The 18,323-nt window shown below is 36.8% G+C and overlaps 1 protein-coding gene and 1 long non-coding RNA gene across 5 annotated transcripts; one reads left to right on the forward strand and one right to left on the reverse strand.

Annotated features, from left to right (window-relative positions):
* The first annotated feature begins 202 nt into the window (after positions 1-202).
* LOC107873267 lies at positions 203-4,987 on the forward strand. Of its 2 annotated transcripts, none has more exons than XR_007057111.1 (4): positions 203-549; positions 1,253-1,300; positions 3,650-3,753; positions 3,857-4,987. It is a non-coding gene; the product is annotated as an uncharacterized LOC107873267 (long non-coding RNA). The 2 variants fall into 2 exon arrangements; XR_007057112.1 differs by having other exon boundaries at positions 237-684.
* A 1,604-nt stretch (positions 4,988-6,591) lies between these two features.
* On the reverse strand, positions 6,592-17,891 carry LOC107873268 (AP3-complex subunit beta-A). Of its 3 annotated transcripts, XR_007057097.1 has the most exons (12): positions 17,530-17,877; positions 17,373-17,449; positions 17,047-17,296; positions 15,930-16,556; positions 14,586-14,759; positions 14,095-14,221; positions 13,872-13,972; positions 11,656-11,856; positions 8,729-9,735; positions 7,792-8,061; positions 7,323-7,535; positions 7,008-7,150 (listed from the first exon to the last, which is right to left on the reverse strand). XR_007057097.1 is itself a non-coding variant. In XM_016720037.2 (11 exons), exons 1-11 carry the CDS (start codon positions 17,743-17,745, stop codon positions 6,793-6,795), a joined length of 3,408 nt encoding a protein of 1,135 aa, XP_016575523.1. In that variant the 5' UTR covers positions 17,746-17,891; the 3' UTR covers positions 6,592-6,792. The 3 variants fall into 3 exon arrangements, 2 of the variants coding, with proteins under 2 accessions (XP_016575523.1, XP_016575524.1); XM_016720037.2 differs by lacking the exon at positions 7,323-7,535 and having other exon boundaries at positions 6,592-7,150; positions 17,530-17,891; XM_016720038.2 differs by lacking the exons at positions 7,323-7,535; positions 11,656-11,856 and having other exon boundaries at positions 6,592-7,150; positions 17,530-17,891.
* Between the last annotated feature and the right edge of the window lie 432 nt (positions 17,892-18,323).

Genomic DNA, 18,323 nt, shown 5'->3' on the forward strand with positions numbered 1-18,323 from the left:
GTGTTCTGGGGAAGCTGGTGAGGGTTGTCCGGCCAGCTTCCCAGACATTTTAATTATTTGGTAAGGGATAATATAGGTATTTTATGATTCAACTTTATAGTATTTGTTTTTCTCAATTCACTGAAAACGTAACACGTTAAATTCCTCTTCAGTCAAATTCTTACACGTTTACTAATATATAAAAGTGTTGTGGGAAAGCTGGTGAAGATTGTGTTCTGCCAAGAAAATTTTTGTCATTTGACAAAGGATAATATAGTCTTTCCATGATTCAACTTCGTAGTATTTGCATTTCTCAATTCACTGATAACGTTACACGTCAAATCACTCTTCAGCCAAATTCTTACACGTCTAAACCTTATCATAAATACTGTCTTCACCTAAATTTCTTTCCAATTTACAGTCCACTTGCATTCTCTCTTTATTCTCTGCTGCCAATTTATGTGATTCTACTAAGGCAGGTGCTTGATTTCTTAGTCGTTGTTCTCTGTCTCCAAGTTTGACTGTCTGCATAGCTTTGCTCTATGTCTGTGGCTGTATATGAAACAGTAGGTAAGTATGGTTTTGTTCAAACAAAAAGAAAAAAGGAAATTGAAGTTTAACTGCGTCTGACACAACGGATGTGTTTTTCAAGAGTTCTAACAGGGAAAACCATTTGGTTTTGGTGTTTCCAGAGGTTTATATAATGTTAGTTTTTGTTACTTTTGGAATTTTCTTCATTGGATATGCAAATCGATTTTAAATTCTTCCTTGCTTTCTTTCATCATCTTTTTCATCTGAGGTGAGTTTCAATCTGTTACCGCCATATATTCCTTTGTAATATTATTAGTTTCAAGTGGCTTGGTGATATGTTCACAGTGCATGTAAGGTGTTTGATGAAAATCCTCTATCACAAAACAGTATGATAGAAAAACTCGACTGCCTTTTTTATTGGTAATTTGTAAGATTTTATTTCTTTGTACTATGTATTTGCTCTTATGAAAATGTGGAGATATTCTTGGGTTATGTACTTTTTGAGTTTTAATTTTTTCCGGTGTTTTCTGGTGTGAGGCTAAATTAACCCTTTCGGTAAAAATCTTATCTGCTTATGTTTGTCTTCATATTGAAGTGTTTTTTTGTTGTTGGGGGGAGAGGAATGGTTTGTTCTTTGATTTTATTGATGTTTAAGTGATATAAAGTTTGTCTTTTGGAGAATTTGGAGGTTCAATTTTTGTTTTTGCTGAGAAATTTATATTCTTGTCTTTGTTTTTCTTAGGTATTTCAAGAAGTTATGGAACTTTAATTAACCTATAATACTCTGCAGGTTTGTTATCATCTGGACTCTTTATATGTACCTCAATCTGTATATGTTGTGTTTTATAGGGTTTTTTTTGACTGAAGCATCTGTGTTTCGTAATTAGAAAAAGTTAAAAGGGAAAAAATGTATTCTTTTTGTTCATAAGTAGATAAAAATGAAATTGATACTTGAAAGGCTATGCACAGTTTTCATAGATTCCGGTTGTTTTTTAGGTTGTTTACGGAGATGTATAATATGTGTAGTATATAGCTTGAGATACAATATTTTATTCTATTAAAAATGAATTTGTAACTTCCTGACTTGAATCTCTGGACATTGAGTGATAACCTGACATAGAGTTGAACCTTCCTTTCTTGAACTGAAATCTGGTTTTGAACTGCTTGGTATCCCTGTTGGGGCCAATTTTGCAGCGTCAACATTAGCAAGTTTACCTCTTTTTGTCGAGTAGCTTTATTCACTATTAATGGGATTCTCTGAAAGATTGATGACATTCGAAAGTAATTATCTTTTGTACTTTTTTGGTTGCAACTAAGCTAGGATAACTGGCATGAAGCATCACCTTAAGAATCTAAAGAAGTTGTATCTGATAAAAATCATGTGATTTACTTACGTTCCCATGTGAAGATGTCTCTTTATGCTCTCTTTCTTTTCTTTTCTGTTCTTTTCCCTTTCCCTTTTTTCTCTTTAAATGCCTTTCTTGCTCTTTCCTCTTCATTTTTCTTAAGAAATCTATTCCTGTTGTGGAAGCATGGCTTATTTTCTGTTCTTTTGTAGCTGTAACTATTTGTCAAGCTTTCTTTAGGTTTCTGGAAGCTAACCTGATAAGGAACTCTACACAAAGCTTGAGATACAGTATTTTATTCTATTAGAAATGAATTTGTAACTTCCTGACTTGAATCTGGACATTGAGTGATAACCGGACGTAGAGTTGAACCTTCCTTTCTTGAACTGAAATCTGGTTTTGAACTGCTAGGTATCCCTGTTGGTGCCAATTTTGCAGCGTCAACATTAGCGAGTTTACCTCTTTTTGTCGAGTAGCTTTATTCACTATTAATGGGATTCTCTGAAAGATTGATGACATTTGAAATTATTATCTTTTATACTCATTTTGTTGCAACTAAGCTAGGACAATTGGCATGAAGCATCACCTTAAGAATCTAAAGAAGTTGTATCTGATAAAAATAATTTGATTTACTTTACTTAGGTCCCCACGTGAAGATGTCTCTTTATGCTCTTTTCTTTTCTGTTCTGTTCTTTTCCATTTCCCTTCTTTTCTCTTTAAATGCCTTTCTTGCTCTTTCCTCTTCATTTTTCTTAAGAAATCTATTCCTGTTACTGAAGCATGACTTATTTTCTGTTCTTTTGCAGCTGTAACTATTTGTCAAGCTTTCTTTAAGTTTCTGGAAGCTTACTTGATAAGAAACAGTAAATAGGCCAGTAACATTTATTTGTGGTGTTTGGACTTCGACCTATCAGTTTCAAGTTCAGTTGTCTTTCTGCTGTATAGTTTGTGATGTAAGATATAGTTTTGGTAGCTTATCGAGGCGAAGCTTCGATTTAAGGTTGTCTGGCCACGTGGACAAATCACATGGTTCATTTTATGACTTAAGTGATCATCCTCCTATTATCCAAGACAGTTGTTGGGCCAATCTTCCTCCAGAGCTACTTTTTGATGTAATCAGAAGGTTAGAGGAGAGTGAGAGCACTTGGCCCTCCATTTGGTTAAACTGACGTTTAAAAACAAGTTAATAAGAAAACATAGAAACTATTGCTATCACACCTTAGTCCTAAACTAATTGGCGTAAGTAATGTTCAATTCGACTTGATTGATAGGTGCAATTGGGATTCCATGAATCTCAAACATATTCTATCTTTGTACTTTTTGGCAAGAACTAATAGTTTCTGTTTCTCTCATTTATATTTTGTGGTTTGAGTTCAGAACTGCTCTATAATCTAGATTCATTTTGCGGGTAGAGAATACACTGGAGGAATTATTAATCATTTATTACAATGGCATCCTACAAATGTGATTAATAATCCAAAAGTAGCATCTCTCCTAGAGACTTTATAGATATGTCAGACTGTAGGATGCAGAACTTTGTTCCTACTTATGAAGTCGTCAAATTTTATTTTTTTTGAGAATTAGAGGCGTGGAGAGGTTGGGAATTCTGACCTTTACTTGTCGAACATAAAGTCCGTTTGTGTATGTGTATCCTTTACCTACTGTAGTGGTGTTTTCTGCTGATTTATGGTTTGGATATTGGCTCTGTTAACTTGAGTTTAAATTATTCCCTCATGCCTTTTTTTTGGACTTGGATTTCTGATTTTTTTTTCCCAACTCTTTTGTTGCTGCAGAGACCATCTGGTATTTTTCTGCACTTCCATTGAAAAAGTGTCATAGGGACAATAAGAGTAAACAATTTCATATTTGGATTGATCAACTCTTACCTACACAGGCGGTGGGTGTCTTTTCTTTTGTAAGATGGTCTTTTTTTTTTCCTTTAGGCAAGTCTATTTTTATGCCAATACTCATTGGTGCTATCTGGACATTGTTTTGTGCAGATGATAATTGAAACGTCATTGACTAAAGAGGAAATGAAATCTGCAATTCAATCTTGTGCACACAAAGTTGAATAACCAATCAAACCATAAAATAGCAAATGATACAAACAAAATGACCAGTCTTTCCGTGGAGGCAGCATAAGATGCGAGAAGGAAGGTTGAGATGGTTTGGGTATGTGATGAGGAGGGGCACGGATGAACTGGAAGGTTGAGATGGTTTGGGCATGTGATGAGGAGGGGGCATGGATGTCCCCAGTTCGGAGGTGTGAGAGGCTGGCTTTAGGAGGAGTAGAGGTAGGCCAAAGAAATACTGGAGGGAGGTGATTAGACATGTCATGAAGCAGCTGAAGCAGCCTCAGCTCACTGAGGACATGACCCTAGACAGGAAGGTGTGGAGGTCGCGGATTAGGGTAGAAGGTTAGGGCGAGTGTATGGATTGTGGCTAGGTGTTAGGAGAGCGAGTGTGTATCCGGGCAATAATCCCAGGCCTGTGTCCTTGAGTAGGAGCCTTTAGCCAAGTGAGTTCGGGTGGGGTGGGTAAGTGGGTGTCCTAGTTCTTATTTCTTATTTCGTATTGCTCTTATTTCGTACTTCACTGATATTTATTTCTATTATTTCTTATGTCTGCATGTCAACCTTTCCTGTTACATGTTCCAATACGATCTTGGTGTATTATTCGAGATTCTGAGCCGGGGGTCTTATCGGAAACGGCCTCTCTACTTCTTCGGAGGTAGTGGTATGGACTGCGTACATCTTACCCTCCCCAGACCTCACTTTGAGGAAATACCCTGGGCCTGTTGTTGTTTGTTTCCATGGAGGCAGCAAATGGATGGTAAGGCATTGAAACCGAACTAGCAGACGCTGAAATTAATAGCTACAACAGCAGAGAAAAGAAATGACTTGTACCATGTCCTGTTCTCAATGAAAATGGTGTCGACTTAGTGTTTAGACCTGGATATCGTTGAGTTAGGAGCTTGTTTGCTGTCTACAAAGTGTTTTACGTTTACCTGGATATCGTTGAGTTAGGAGCTTGTTTGCTGTCTACAAAGTATTTTACGTTTATAGATCGATGTAATATTATTGCCAAATCTTGATAAGCTAATTTCTATAAGTGCTGTGTGTGTTGACGTATAGAATTCAGCCATATGTAACTTTTAACGCAAAACATTGGCACGGGCCTGGACCATCTAGTTAATTTTATAATCGTGCATGTGTTTTTGTAACAATTAGTGGGAGTAATGGAGGGGTTAGTGGGTGTGCTTGGGTGAGGACGTGGTGGAAAAAGAGGAAATTAGGTGGTGCAGGTGGTTTAAGAATGGATAGTTTTATTTTTTTAATCTTAATTTACTCTTTCAAATCAAATCATGCATTAGAGCGTTTGTTACAAATTTATTAAAATTCGTTTCTTTATTCAAATTGAAAAAAAAAATTGAAAAACATAAAATTACTTGTTCCTTTCAAAACTCTTTTTATAGTAATTGATATGAATAAGCTACAGCAAAAATCAGTTATTACAATTTATAATTCTTATTACGATTTATTCAAACAATAGTTAGAAAAATATTTTTTGTTTGAGTTTACATTTTTTTTTTAATTATTTTGTATTTTCAATAGATTATAATTTAGTGTAGTTAATTTTATTTTTGTGCGAGTGAAAAGTTTTTTCATTTCGAATTTCAAATCTTTAGTTTTAAAAAAGTGGCGTATTGTACCAAAATCTTTTTGAGTTGTAGATCTAAAATGAAATACTGTATTAAAAAGTATAAGTGTTCATTAATTTAATTTAAATTAAAATATAATAATCATTAATTAACCATTACCTAACTTAGCTAAGTTGTCCTAATAAATAACGCATGATGTAATTATAGGTTATCACTTGGTAGAGGCAAGACTTTCTTGCTATTTAGTATAATATAAATATAAATATAGATACATATAGATTGATGGAACAAAGATAGTTATGATAAGAGAACGAGCACTTAACCACTCGATAATTATGATATAATAGTTATGATAACAGATTCACCTCATTTCACAAGTTAACATTCAAGTAAACTTTTATCTGGAGTTTTCAATAAATTTTATTTAAATAAAATAAAGTGAAACTAAATTATTTTATTCTTGCGTGTTGTTTCCGGACAACTTGTAGTAGTACGTAACTTGAAACGAGGAGCGGAATACCGAGTGTTCACCTTAAAAGAGTGTGTGCCTGAAAAATGGTGAGGACACAAACAGACGAAGTTAGATTATAAAAAAGGGATTAAAGCTAAATGAATTCGGTTCGATCAAATCTCCTTTCTTTGTGGGTTAAAACCAAGAGATGAAAATAAATGAAATGAATATATTTACTTTACGCAACGAATAAAAAATCTTAATATTGAAATGCAAGAACTAAAGCAAAATAAAATATCTTTCTGTTATCCCCAAAAAAATTATTAAATTCTGCTTCTACGTCACGTCAAAAAAAACCTTTAATTTGAAGTTAATTTCCATTATACATCGTTTCACAAGTCACAACCTCTTACTCTGCAACTCCCAATCAAGTCATCCAAGAGAAAGAAAGAAAAGAGGCCACCAGTGTAAAGAACATTATCCACTAGACCTTTGTATTATCGGGTTAAGGTTGAGAGCCTTTTTGTTCAGTGACAAGTTAAATTTGGAGTGTTCTTCCAAAGCATTATTCCCGTTCCTTTTCTTATTCTTTTAGGAATCAATATGTAATACCAATGCATGAATACAAGCAAAGCAACAAATCATCTATATGAACAGACAGTGGTGTCCAGATTTACATCTACAACAACTTGACTTCCCATATGAAGAAACAACCATTGAAAAGGACACCAATAGTACAATGATACAAGGAAAATGTACGTAATTTAACACCTCGTGGACAAAATAATCCAATGATCAGCTCAATCTATTAAACTAGATTCTCATCATAAACGAGCAGGCTCAGTCAAAAAATTCACAACCCTGTTCAGAAAGTTCAAGCCAAAAACAGTCTCTTCGCAGTTAACTTTTACTGAAGTGTCCAACGGTTCGGAGCATCTACCTTCAACAGTAATAGTAATTAAACATGGGATTGAATTGCTTAATATCTCACCACTGAACCTAAGCCGCAAACCTGAAGCATCATCAAGGTTGGTACCAACAGGCATGTCCACAGATAGAAGAAAAAGATTGGCATTACTAAGCACCTTTAAAGCCAAAGTCTCACAGATTACAAGGAAGTTGTCCTTTGCTAAGGGGTTCTCAAGCTTGTTGAGTTCTTCAATATGATCAATGAAAGTACACCTGCAGCAAATTATAGGAAAATGGTCACAAGAGAATCCTAGAACAACTAGTGTAAAGCCCACAAAACAATAAGTTGCGGAGAACTTCAAACTTTCATTTACACAACAACACAACAACAACAAAAAACCCAGTGTATTCCCACAAAGTGGGGTCTGGGGAGGGTAGAACGTACGCAGTCCATACTGCTACCTCCAAAGAAGTAGAGAGGTTGTTTCCGATAGACCCCCGGCTCACAAACTTTCATTTACACATCCAACTTAAAACCGAGATCTCTCAGATGTCTTCTTTGCGGTTAATAGAGGATTTTTACTTTCTTTTCCCATTTGTAAGGTTCCAGAACTGGGGACCCATACATAATTCAAGATCAGAGAATTGTCATCATTTTCTGAAAGAACAGCAAAATGGCATATCTCAGTTGACTTACCCTAATTAAATATCAGCAGACCGCAAATAACGTAATTGGATTTGTCGATGTCATTTGATAAAAGCAACAATTTCTTGGACTCTCAACAGACATGAGACGCCAAACAATAACAAACCAAATTTCAAGGGTTCAAGGTCACAAATAATTGACTCATACACTTCACAGAAGATTGATCGACTCATACACTTCATAGAAGATGAATAAAACAATAACTGACCTCCTTATGTATTCAAACATTCCAGGCAGCTGAGATTCCTTGATTGAGAACATATCAATTTCCATTGAAAGAGGTTTTACAAAATACCCAATATCCGGTCTCAACTTCACAGGGTACTTCTTGCCATTGCACCATAAAAGCAGCTTAAGGGGCAACAGATGATGGTGGAACTGAACCTGAAGGGTTCTCTGCATAACCTGACCTCGCTCCAGCTTAGTAATTTCTTCCATTGGAACCAGAGTCGGTACATCATTAACAGACATCTTGGAACTACAAACAGAGATGAATAAGTGCAGGATCCCTCACCAACTTGAAAGAGTAAAGATGTCATAGCATGACTAAACAGAAGGATCTTAATGCTATTAGTTCTCAGACTACTAAAAATCAAAGACAACGATATCAGGTAAACAGAGCAGAGCATTTTATAGCAGCAGAGAAGAATAAGAAATTAACTAAAATTGAGATGCACCCTCTAAACTATCAATCATATTATATGAATAACAGACCATTCAGGAACCTGGAAATCAGGTATTGATATCTAACCAATTATCCAGTTAAGTGACTAGAGATGAATTATGTATTTACATTTCTGCAATGGTATATGACAGCTCTATGATGATATCTACTTTTCTCGTTGAGCATTTGACCGAAGGCCTGAAGACTAGTGAAAAACAATGAACTCCTGGCCACTAGTTCATAAAGCAACAAGAGGAACTGAAAAAAAGGTTTTCTAGATGAGAAAGAGAGTACCTTCACAAAAAACAGGGAGAACTATCTTACCATTACATCTATTTCGTCTTTTATATCTAGGAAAAGGTCGACTGACAGAAAAGATATTCAAAAGGGCATGTTCTCAAAACAGCATAATTCACCATAAGAATCACTGTTATTTTGACCAACAAAGTAGACATTGAAAATTGCAAAGCACAACAATAACCTCTCATCTGATGTCAGCACTTGATCTGAAGATTCTACCCTCATGACAGAATCCTCTTCAACCAACAGTAAATTTGACATAGCTTCTACCGAACTGTTGCTAAATGTAACCTGAATACAAACAAACAGAGGGGATATGCTTGACACCTCTGAAGAAAATATGTATTCCACACTCAAGCCGTTTCCATTTGCAGGATCTAACAAAGTGTAGGATTTAGGTTTAACTCTGCTACTAATATCTCCAATTGAAATTCTGGCCAATGATTGACAGACATTATTCAATTCTACCGAATTGTGGGTAGATCCAGGACTGTCATCCAACCAGGATTCCAGATCTCTTATAAACATTAATTCCCCAAGAACATTGGAATCAGGGTTTTGATTAAAACTTGGTCCCAACTGATTCCCATGAGCATTGCCACTGTCAGAAAGATGAATCAGTGGAACAGCATGCTCATCATCATTACTCGTAGACCCACTCTCATGGCTGCCCCGAGTTCCACTTGAACCAGTTTTAGAATCCTGAGAATTGTAACCAGATGTGCTTTCTTCATTTAATGATCCAGATACCGAGTCAGCATCATCAGTTTCATACGATTCACTTTGAGTGGCTTCATTCCTTGGCTGTTTCATATCTTTTACCATATTGGATTCATATTTAGTGTCATTGCAAATCAAACTTAATGGCTGTGGGAGAGGTTCATATCCTGGAGCAGCATGAAGAACCATCTGTGAAAGAGATCCAGGAAGATAAAACCGATAAGCTAATGGTTCTGAAGGAATGGGTTTTGTTTCTGTCTCAAATAAGTGTCCTGCAAGTACATGCAAAGTGCTGTCAGGAGCTGATTCTTCCAACTCATGAGTGCCTATATAGTGGGATAAGAGTTTCTGTAGAAGACGTCCACGGTCACGGATATCATAGTTCAAGTCACATTTAGTTAGTTCAAGTACATAGTTTAAGAGCATCTTGAAGGTTGATAGTGCTTCCCCTTCTGCATGTAATAAAACCTGAAATATACAAGCCTAGTGTTGATTAAATGATACAAGGTTGCTGAACTATCAACTCGAGGTTTGTGAAATTCAGCCAATGATTAATCAAAGGAAATTATTTCATAAAAGAACCAAATCAATTGCATATTTGGATAGAATCTCTTTCTCAAAGAAAACAGGAGTCTGCAACATCTAACCTTGTACTTTCCAGAAGCCTTATGCCAGATCTAAGGACAGTATAAGTTCAATATGTAAACTCGGGCAGATTTAATCAAACTATGGAGAGCTTGAATGTACAGCCAAGCACTCCTCATAATAAAGATACTCTAATAATCATATTTAGTTAGTCAAAACGATACATGTCATTATTGATTTTTGTGGATGCTTATGTAGATAAACAAACACCACAACGCGTTTTGTATTTAACAAGATTCGCATTCCGTGTCAAGCTACTTCCTCAATAGAAAATGGAGTAACTAAATCATTGCAGTTAGTGGAGCGGATGCTCCTATAGTCTCAGGTTGTGCTTCTTAATATGCCATTAAACAGTTAGCTCACCTTCTCTACTGTTCGATTATAGAATTCAATTTTTGTCTTAACAACACAAAGTACAGCCATAGGCAAATAATTCCACTTAAGCCAAGAACGTCAACAACAACAACAACAAACCCAGTATATTCCCACATAGTGGGGTTTGGGGAGGGTAAAATGTACGCAGTCCATACCACTACCTCCGAAGAAGTAGAGAGGCTATTTCCAATAGACCCCCGGCTCAAGACAAAGGACAATAGACAAAAACATCAAAAGCATGAAACATGATAAAAATAACAGAGGTACGACATCAACAAAAATATTGTACATTATCAAACAAAGGACACCCCCTCCCCCCAACCCTAAAACTAACAGCCGCACCAAAGCCTTCCTAGCTACTGACTACAACTCATCCACACACCTTAGCCATCTATCCTAATGCTTTTCCTCCATACCTTCCTATCAAGGGTCATGTCCTCAATAAGCTGTAACTGCCCCATGTCACGTCTAATCACTTCTCTCTAGTATTTCTTCGGTCTACCCCTACCCCGCTTGAAACCATCCAAGGTCAACCTCTCACACCTACGAACGGGGGCATCCATGCCCCTCCTCATCACATGACCAAACCACCTCAACCTCACTTCCCGCATTTTATCCTCCACCGACACCACTCCCACCTTCTCCCGAATAATCTCATTCCTAACCCTGTCAGCCCTTGTAAATCCACACATCCAACGCTACATCCTCATTTCCGCCACCTTCAACTTTTGGATGTGAGAATTCTTAACCGGCCAACACTCCGCTCCATACAACATAGCCGGCCGGACTACAACTCTATAGAATTTGCCTTTAAGCTTAGGGGGCACCTTCTTATCGCATAAATTTCTCGAAGCGAGCCTCCATTTCATCCAACCTGCCCCAATACGGTGAGAGACATCCTCATTAATCTCCCCATTCCCCTGAATCATAGACCCAAATCTAACTTCACTACCACCTCATCCTCTTTCGTCGAGTCACTAAACTTGCACTCCAAGTACTCCGTCTTGGTCCTACTCAACCTAAATCCTTTAGACTTCAGGGTTTGTCTCCAAACCTCCAGCTTATCATTAACACCCGGCCGCGACTCATCAATCAAAACTACATCGTCCGCAAAAAGCATACACCAAGGCACCTCTCCTTGAATACTCCGCGTCAACACATCCATTACCAAGGTGAATAAAAACGGACTAAGAGTAAATCCATGGTGCAACCCTGTCAAGACCGGGAAATGCTCGGATATAATTATGAGAAAAGAAGACTTTCCACAGTTAAAAAGCAATGCAATTAAGATAAGTGCAAAAATTTCCATCTAAACATTTGAGCAAGAGGTTCATTGAGGAAAAACAAAATACATTTGTAGCGTTCTACCTTGACCATGGAATTAAGAATCTGGAGCTTCATTACAAGTGCTTCTGAAGAAAAACTCCAAGCAAGATATTTGAGAACTGTGGGTAACACTTTTGGAATTATATGTCCCGTGGAGTTATACTCGCCCAACATCCAAATAATCATTGCACGTGCACTTGGTACTCGGATAGAATCCAGCTTAAGAGCCAAATGTACAATTACCTTTGTCAAAAGAAGCGAGAGAGTGAGTTCCGCGTCAAAGATTAGATATATATATTTCTTCTTTTTTCCTTTTTGGGTTTTTGACAAGTATGTTAATCGTTATATGCAGGGAGGATATAAAAGAATACATGTAGCACCCATCATAAGCAAGGTGTAAGTAAATTGTTACAGCTTTTGTACCAGAAACAGTTCTTATTAAAATGACATTTCTGCAAATATTGCATTAGGGATGTATCAATTATAGCCCAGAATTTTGATAACCTGCAATACATCCACAGGTTGCTTAGTGATGTATTGCATTAGGATTCAGTTCCTGCTCAACCCTAACTGAACAGTCAAGTAATCACGCATTTCAAAAGTTGATGTTTGTGCCAGCAAGTGGACTTTGACACGCGATGGTCTACTCAAGTCAAAAGAAGTTGAATTTGAATAACTTGCAATTCAAATGGATTTCTTGCTTCAGAAACAAAAAATAGAATCTGACAATTAGGGAAAAAGAATGGTAACTGTCTATTTCTCTATCCTTGACTTGGCCACATGTTTACGTGCTTCCCCACATTTTTTTTGGTTTTTTGTTAGCATCCCGGGTCGAGCATAAAATCATGCAATGGAGCAAAGCTTTACTTTTGTACTCTTCACATCTGTTTGACGCCACTAATGAAACACCTCACTTCATTGGCAAACAACAACACCAACACCAACATACCGAGTGTATTACAACATGCCGAGTGTATTCCCACAAAGTGGGGTCCGGGCAGGGTAATACGCAGTTCATACCACTACCTCAGATAAAGTAGCGAGGATGTTTCTGATAGACCCCCGACTCATGAAAAATAACAGTGTAACAAGCAAAAAATATCAAAAAAAAAAATGGGGTAACACACCACTAGATAATAAAAGACACAAGACAACCACCGAGTAATACTATGAACTATCTATCCGAAATCACAAACATCACCAAAACACCACGAATAAGAAATGACACATGCATAACACTATGACTACAGTTATATCGACAAACAAAGCACTCCTCCCTCCTAGTAAGGACGCACTCCTACCTACTAAGCCTCTATCCTAATCCGCGTCCTCCACACCTTCCTATTAAGGGCAAAAATCAGGATGAAGTTAATTGATAGCTCATGTTGCCATCTCAAAATAAAAGTAATATAGATTTTACATGTAAAGTATTAACTTGTGGCTCAGCTAAAGCACAGATTTCCACATTACCGGCCGCACTAGTCACTATAGGCTCCTTTACTGGAGTTCTTCTCTTAACTCGAAACTTTTTGTTTAATAACTGTGTCTATGTTACAATTAGAGCTCAGATTCAAAAGTTCCATGTCAGAAAAACTTTAACAGTGTATTAAATTTCTGCAACATGTAAAACATCTTCTGAAGTCCACATAAGAGACGAGGCAAGACACATTGGCATGGCATCTTCTCCTAAGGGATTGTGAACATTCAACATTACCCGTTAAAAGACTCCTACGATGATAAGCAGTCTATCTAGTAGAATTGTACCTGAAGCAAAATTAATGAAACACTGTATATACTCCCCCGTCTCAATTTGTGACATAATTCGACTCCTTGTGGATTTTAAGTAAAAAAGGGGAGACTTCTGAAATTTGTGGTCTTAAACATGCCATTACATTTGTGTGGCTATCAGAATTCTAAAACTTGTGGCTTTAAACATGCCATAACATTTGTGTGGCTATAAAAACTTCTCATTATGGGAAAAAATGGGAAGTTCATTGTTAGATTTTTGAAATATAAAATGTCACATCCTTTTTGGAATGGGCAAGGAAAGAAATAGCGTCATGTAAACTTCACGGAAGAAGTACTTGCTACCAGACCAGGAAAAATCCTAAAAGGGCAGTCCTCTATTAGGGCCATAAGGGTGTCTTAGAAATCTTGTGTACGATGTCATCATTAATTAACAGCTAAACAAAATGATAGTTATTGGCTAGAAGTTGCTAAATGTGCAGCAAATTTGCTGAGTTAGTAAAGCAACTCACTTTGTCATGACTTGAGGGTTCATGTTTTATGATTGTTTTGATGGAATTAATTGCTTGAATCAGAATAACTGCTTCTTCATCCATTGATGCTATGTCCACATCTGAAATTTCAGCATGTCCGTGGTCACATAATTAACTGGAACTAAATAAATAAAAAATGAAGCTCAGAATCACAAAAAACAAAAGCTCTCCTATAGATTCCATAGACAGAAGATATTTTTACCATATGAAGTCAAAACCAACAGCCCTTCCAGACAAGTGCTTGCTATATTTGGAAGTCGTTGGGCACACAAACCAATAGCAGCAACAGCATCTGCAGCAAACCTTCTGTCTGGATCTTTAATATAATCCTAGAAATTAACTAACAAATTAGCACCAACTTGCATGACTAATTCCACAACAACAAAGAGAAAAAGAATTTAATGATGCTGAGGATATTACATGGCTGTAAAGAGATTAGGAACCCCAATGTGCAAGCAGCTAAATTGCAACAATTAAGAAAATTGAAATACACATACTCCCTTTTTGTTGACAAAGATTAAATCAAACATTACATTCAGTGGCATATAAAAAGGAGATAAAGGTGCTATAAAAGGATTCATGAACATATCAAGCCGAGTTTGGCTAGTATATAGTATCTAAAATAATTAGATCACGACAAGCATTATGGTTTGAAAATGTACATATAGGTAAAGTTATGACGAGAAAGAGTACCTGGAACTCATTAAAAATAGGTGAAATTGATGAATCTGTCGCAATTAAAGATAGTATGTCAAGCTTCAGAGCTTTCACTTGATATGGATCAGTAGAGCTCACGAAGAAGTCTTCAAAATGGGAAACAAACAAGGTAGGCATTGCTTTCGCAAAAACTTGAATGTTACAGAGCACCTGCATCAACCAACGAATTACATATACACCAAAAGTAGGGAATGTATTGTAGATGGCAGCAAAGTTGGGTTATAGGGTCTTCACAAAAACAAAGTTCTACTAATGGATGTATGCTTGACTGCAGCAAAAACAATGTGGCCAGTGTTTTCAGGAAGACAAAGTCCTAAAGAACAGTCCCTAAAGGTCTGAACGATCTCATCTCACTAACTAGCAAGTTACTGGAGAATTCAAATTTTCTTGAACCATGGCCAAAAATCTGTTTTAACTTGTGAAAAATCCTGTAGAAGGAGAGTTCGAATCTAGTTCCAAAAAACACTTTTTGCACAACCTAAACTTTGGAGAAACTCATTGAAGGACCCAGATTTATTGTTGTTTAGACTGATATTTCTAGCTGAATGTCCACATTGGATCAGTTAAATAGTAGTGACAGTCACTGACTTGTTTAAAAGAAGTATTGATGGTCAAGTTGCAGCTTTCCTAAGTTCAGCAAGAAAACTAACATTTGCCAATCAATTTCTTTGCCCTGAAATTTACTGGACAGTTAGTTTACTTGGTTCAAGTCTTCTTTTACATTTTGTGGCGGGCAACTCTCTGCCTTGAGTGGTAATCCTCCCTTCCCCAACCCATATTCCTTTTCCTTCAACCTCTAAGTCACACTCTACCAGCAACAGAATGGTATTGTTTCTTTTCTCACTCTTTTTTTTTTTTTTTGAGAGCAAAAAACTCTAGCAGCAAATTGTGAAATTAAGCAGTGTAGATGGTCAAAATATATCTACATGTGTCTTTGCCCCATTGACAGGCTATAACAGAGTACAAGATGACCAGCCATTACAAGAAAGAGAATTGAGAGGACTGTCCAATGTTTTAACCCCTAGAGCAATTTATATTGCCATGTTTTTTTTTTTAAATCTACAATACCATTACAACTGAATACAAACTCCGCAAAGTTTGAGTTCCCATAGAAGGTCATATGCATTGCAGGTGACAAACTCCTACTGGAACTGTACAAGAAGTTAACACGGAGGATGAATGTAATGTTGTTTTAACTAGAACGCCACCTCTCAATGTTCATTGTCCATCACTGTAACCTAAAAAGTTGAATGACTCCTGATTCGTCTTATCATGAAAATAAGAATCAGTTTGACTCAAACTATTGGGAGACAGAATTACCACATATTTTGAGGCATCGGATGATCTCAACAGAAACAACAAAGGCTTAACAATTCTTTTAATTTCATCTTTCGGTGCCATAATCCAGTGCACCCCAGCAGCAGCAAGTACTACTGCACTATTTTGACTCCACAGTAGAGGTAAAGTACACTGTAGTAGGATCTTCACATCATCATTACTTTTTGCGGATGTAAAGTCTGAAAAGTCCTTGACAGAAGAAGCTATTTTGGAACATGGTTGGGACAAATATTTATCTGGTCCTTCAAGATAACTCCTGGATACCATTTCTGCTATCTCAGATTCACAAACTACACCCCCAATGTCATTGGTCTTCTCGTTGATTCCAAAATAGGATTCAGATCCTTCCTTTTCTGAATTAGAATTCTCTGGAGAATGAGAAGCTCCCATCAAGGATTCTTTCACGAGCCCATGCCTAGCAATAATATACCGTATAAGGATCCCAATCAAAACTATCTGACCCCATTCTTCCACATCAGGGAGAGTCTCACACAGTCTTCTATAATTTTTCGCAATTAGAGAAAAATCATTAGGACATATAGAAGCAAATGCAGCAGCAGCAGCTCCAACTACTCCAGTAGAGTTGTCATTCAGAAGAATTCCAACAAGCTGCAAAACATAATAGTAGATGCAGTAGAAGTCAAATGTAGCAAACATGAAATTCAATTCATATAGGAGCTTTGTTGTTGTTGCTGTTGTTGTGTAGGAGCTTTGCTTGAAGGGGAGATTTTTGGTTTACTTGTATGACACGAGCATGATTGAGGCCATGAATGCAGCTTAGTTGTAGAAAACATATATGGCAACATGGAAGAAAATATGAAAAACTAAGTTGAGTAAGGTTATTTTTTTTTTGTGAAAAGAGAAATCCTGAACCACTGTCAAAAGAGCAAAGTGAAACGAAATAAAAGTTAAGCAGCTTTGGCTATTGAATACGTCAGAAGTCTAATTTTTAGGAAGGCCCTTGCTTAGCAAGAGATCTGATTTAAGTTTTAGATAAATTATTGGTACATTGGAGCAGTTCTTTCCTGTATAAGTAAAACTAGACATGATTACTTTAAGTTATGACCAACATCCCTGGCCTCAAAGCTAGAAAACCTACCTCTTGAATAGTAGTAATATTCTCCTCCAAACGCAAATCATACAACTTCGGGAGTGCATTAGCAGCACACTTCCTAACATAGACTGATGGATCTCTTGCACATTTTCCAACTGCCGCCAAAACAAGGGGTGCAATCACATGAAGGCGAATTCCTGCCATTGTACGGAGTGCCCACGCCCGCACCAATGGATTAGGATCTCCCAAATCCTTCTGGAAACAGTTTATTGAAAGCAATGCTTCATCTGGACGCCTAAAACATAAATAAGAGAATAGACTAGTAAGCTTTTTTTCATGTTATTCTCATCTCATTGAAATTGGTGTCATACTTTTCAGCATAATGCAGGAGGTACAAGTACACCAGCTTCTTCACTTCCATTGATTGTGAAGCCACATTTTTCACTACCTGCACTAGTCAAACAAACAAACAAAACATTAAAATTCTCCTGATAGAAAAAAGAAGGGAAAATGGTAAACGAAATGGACCTGAGGGAAGAAACTGGAGACGTCGCAGCCTTGGGCAATGAGAGCAAGTAACCTCTTGAGGGCTTCACATTTTTCAGAGTCGAATTTGCTGTCAAGAAGAGGAGTAATGTTGACGTCATCAGGATCATCATAGAGGTGGGCGTCCGTGCCGATGCGGAATACCAAAGTTGATGCTTTGCTCAGTGAATCCGCCGTCGCCCCAAACTGTGTGAACATATTCTACAATTGCCTCTGCGTCCCCGATCCGGGGTTCAGCGATTGATGTCGGACTAGCGGAGTTTAGCCGGGGATGCGTTTGGCATTCGGGGTTTAGAATTACTGAAGGAAAAAAGAAGTTGCATCAAGGGCTATGCTATCAATATAATATATATATATATATATATATATATGGAAAATGTATCTTTTCAATCCCAAATAATAAAAATTGAAGTGACACCTAAATTATATTGGTGACCTATTATATAGTTAAATTATAAAAAAATAATATTTTTTATATCCTGTAAATTATTATACCACTTGCATGTGGTGTGGTGTTGCACCCACGCCTGCCACATCAGCACCATGTCAGCATAATACGAAAAAAATAATAAATTTATTATTTTCATAATTTGTTTTTAAATTTAAACATATGCACACATATACCACTTTTTCTTTTTTTACTTAAATGGCCAACCTGTCATTATTATTTCATAAAATGGTCACTCGATTGTTGGCCTCTATGCTTCAGTATAATGACCAACGACATTTCCTTACTTTTTCTATTTATTTTTCAGCTATAATTTAAAAAAAAAAAA

The sequence above is a fragment of the Capsicum annuum genome, chromosome 6, assembly GCF_002878395.1.
Source record: "Capsicum annuum cultivar UCD-10X-F1 chromosome 6, UCD10Xv1.1, whole genome shotgun sequence".
In the NCBI taxonomy this organism is placed as follows: Eukaryota; Viridiplantae; Streptophyta; class Magnoliopsida; order Solanales; family Solanaceae; genus Capsicum; species Capsicum annuum.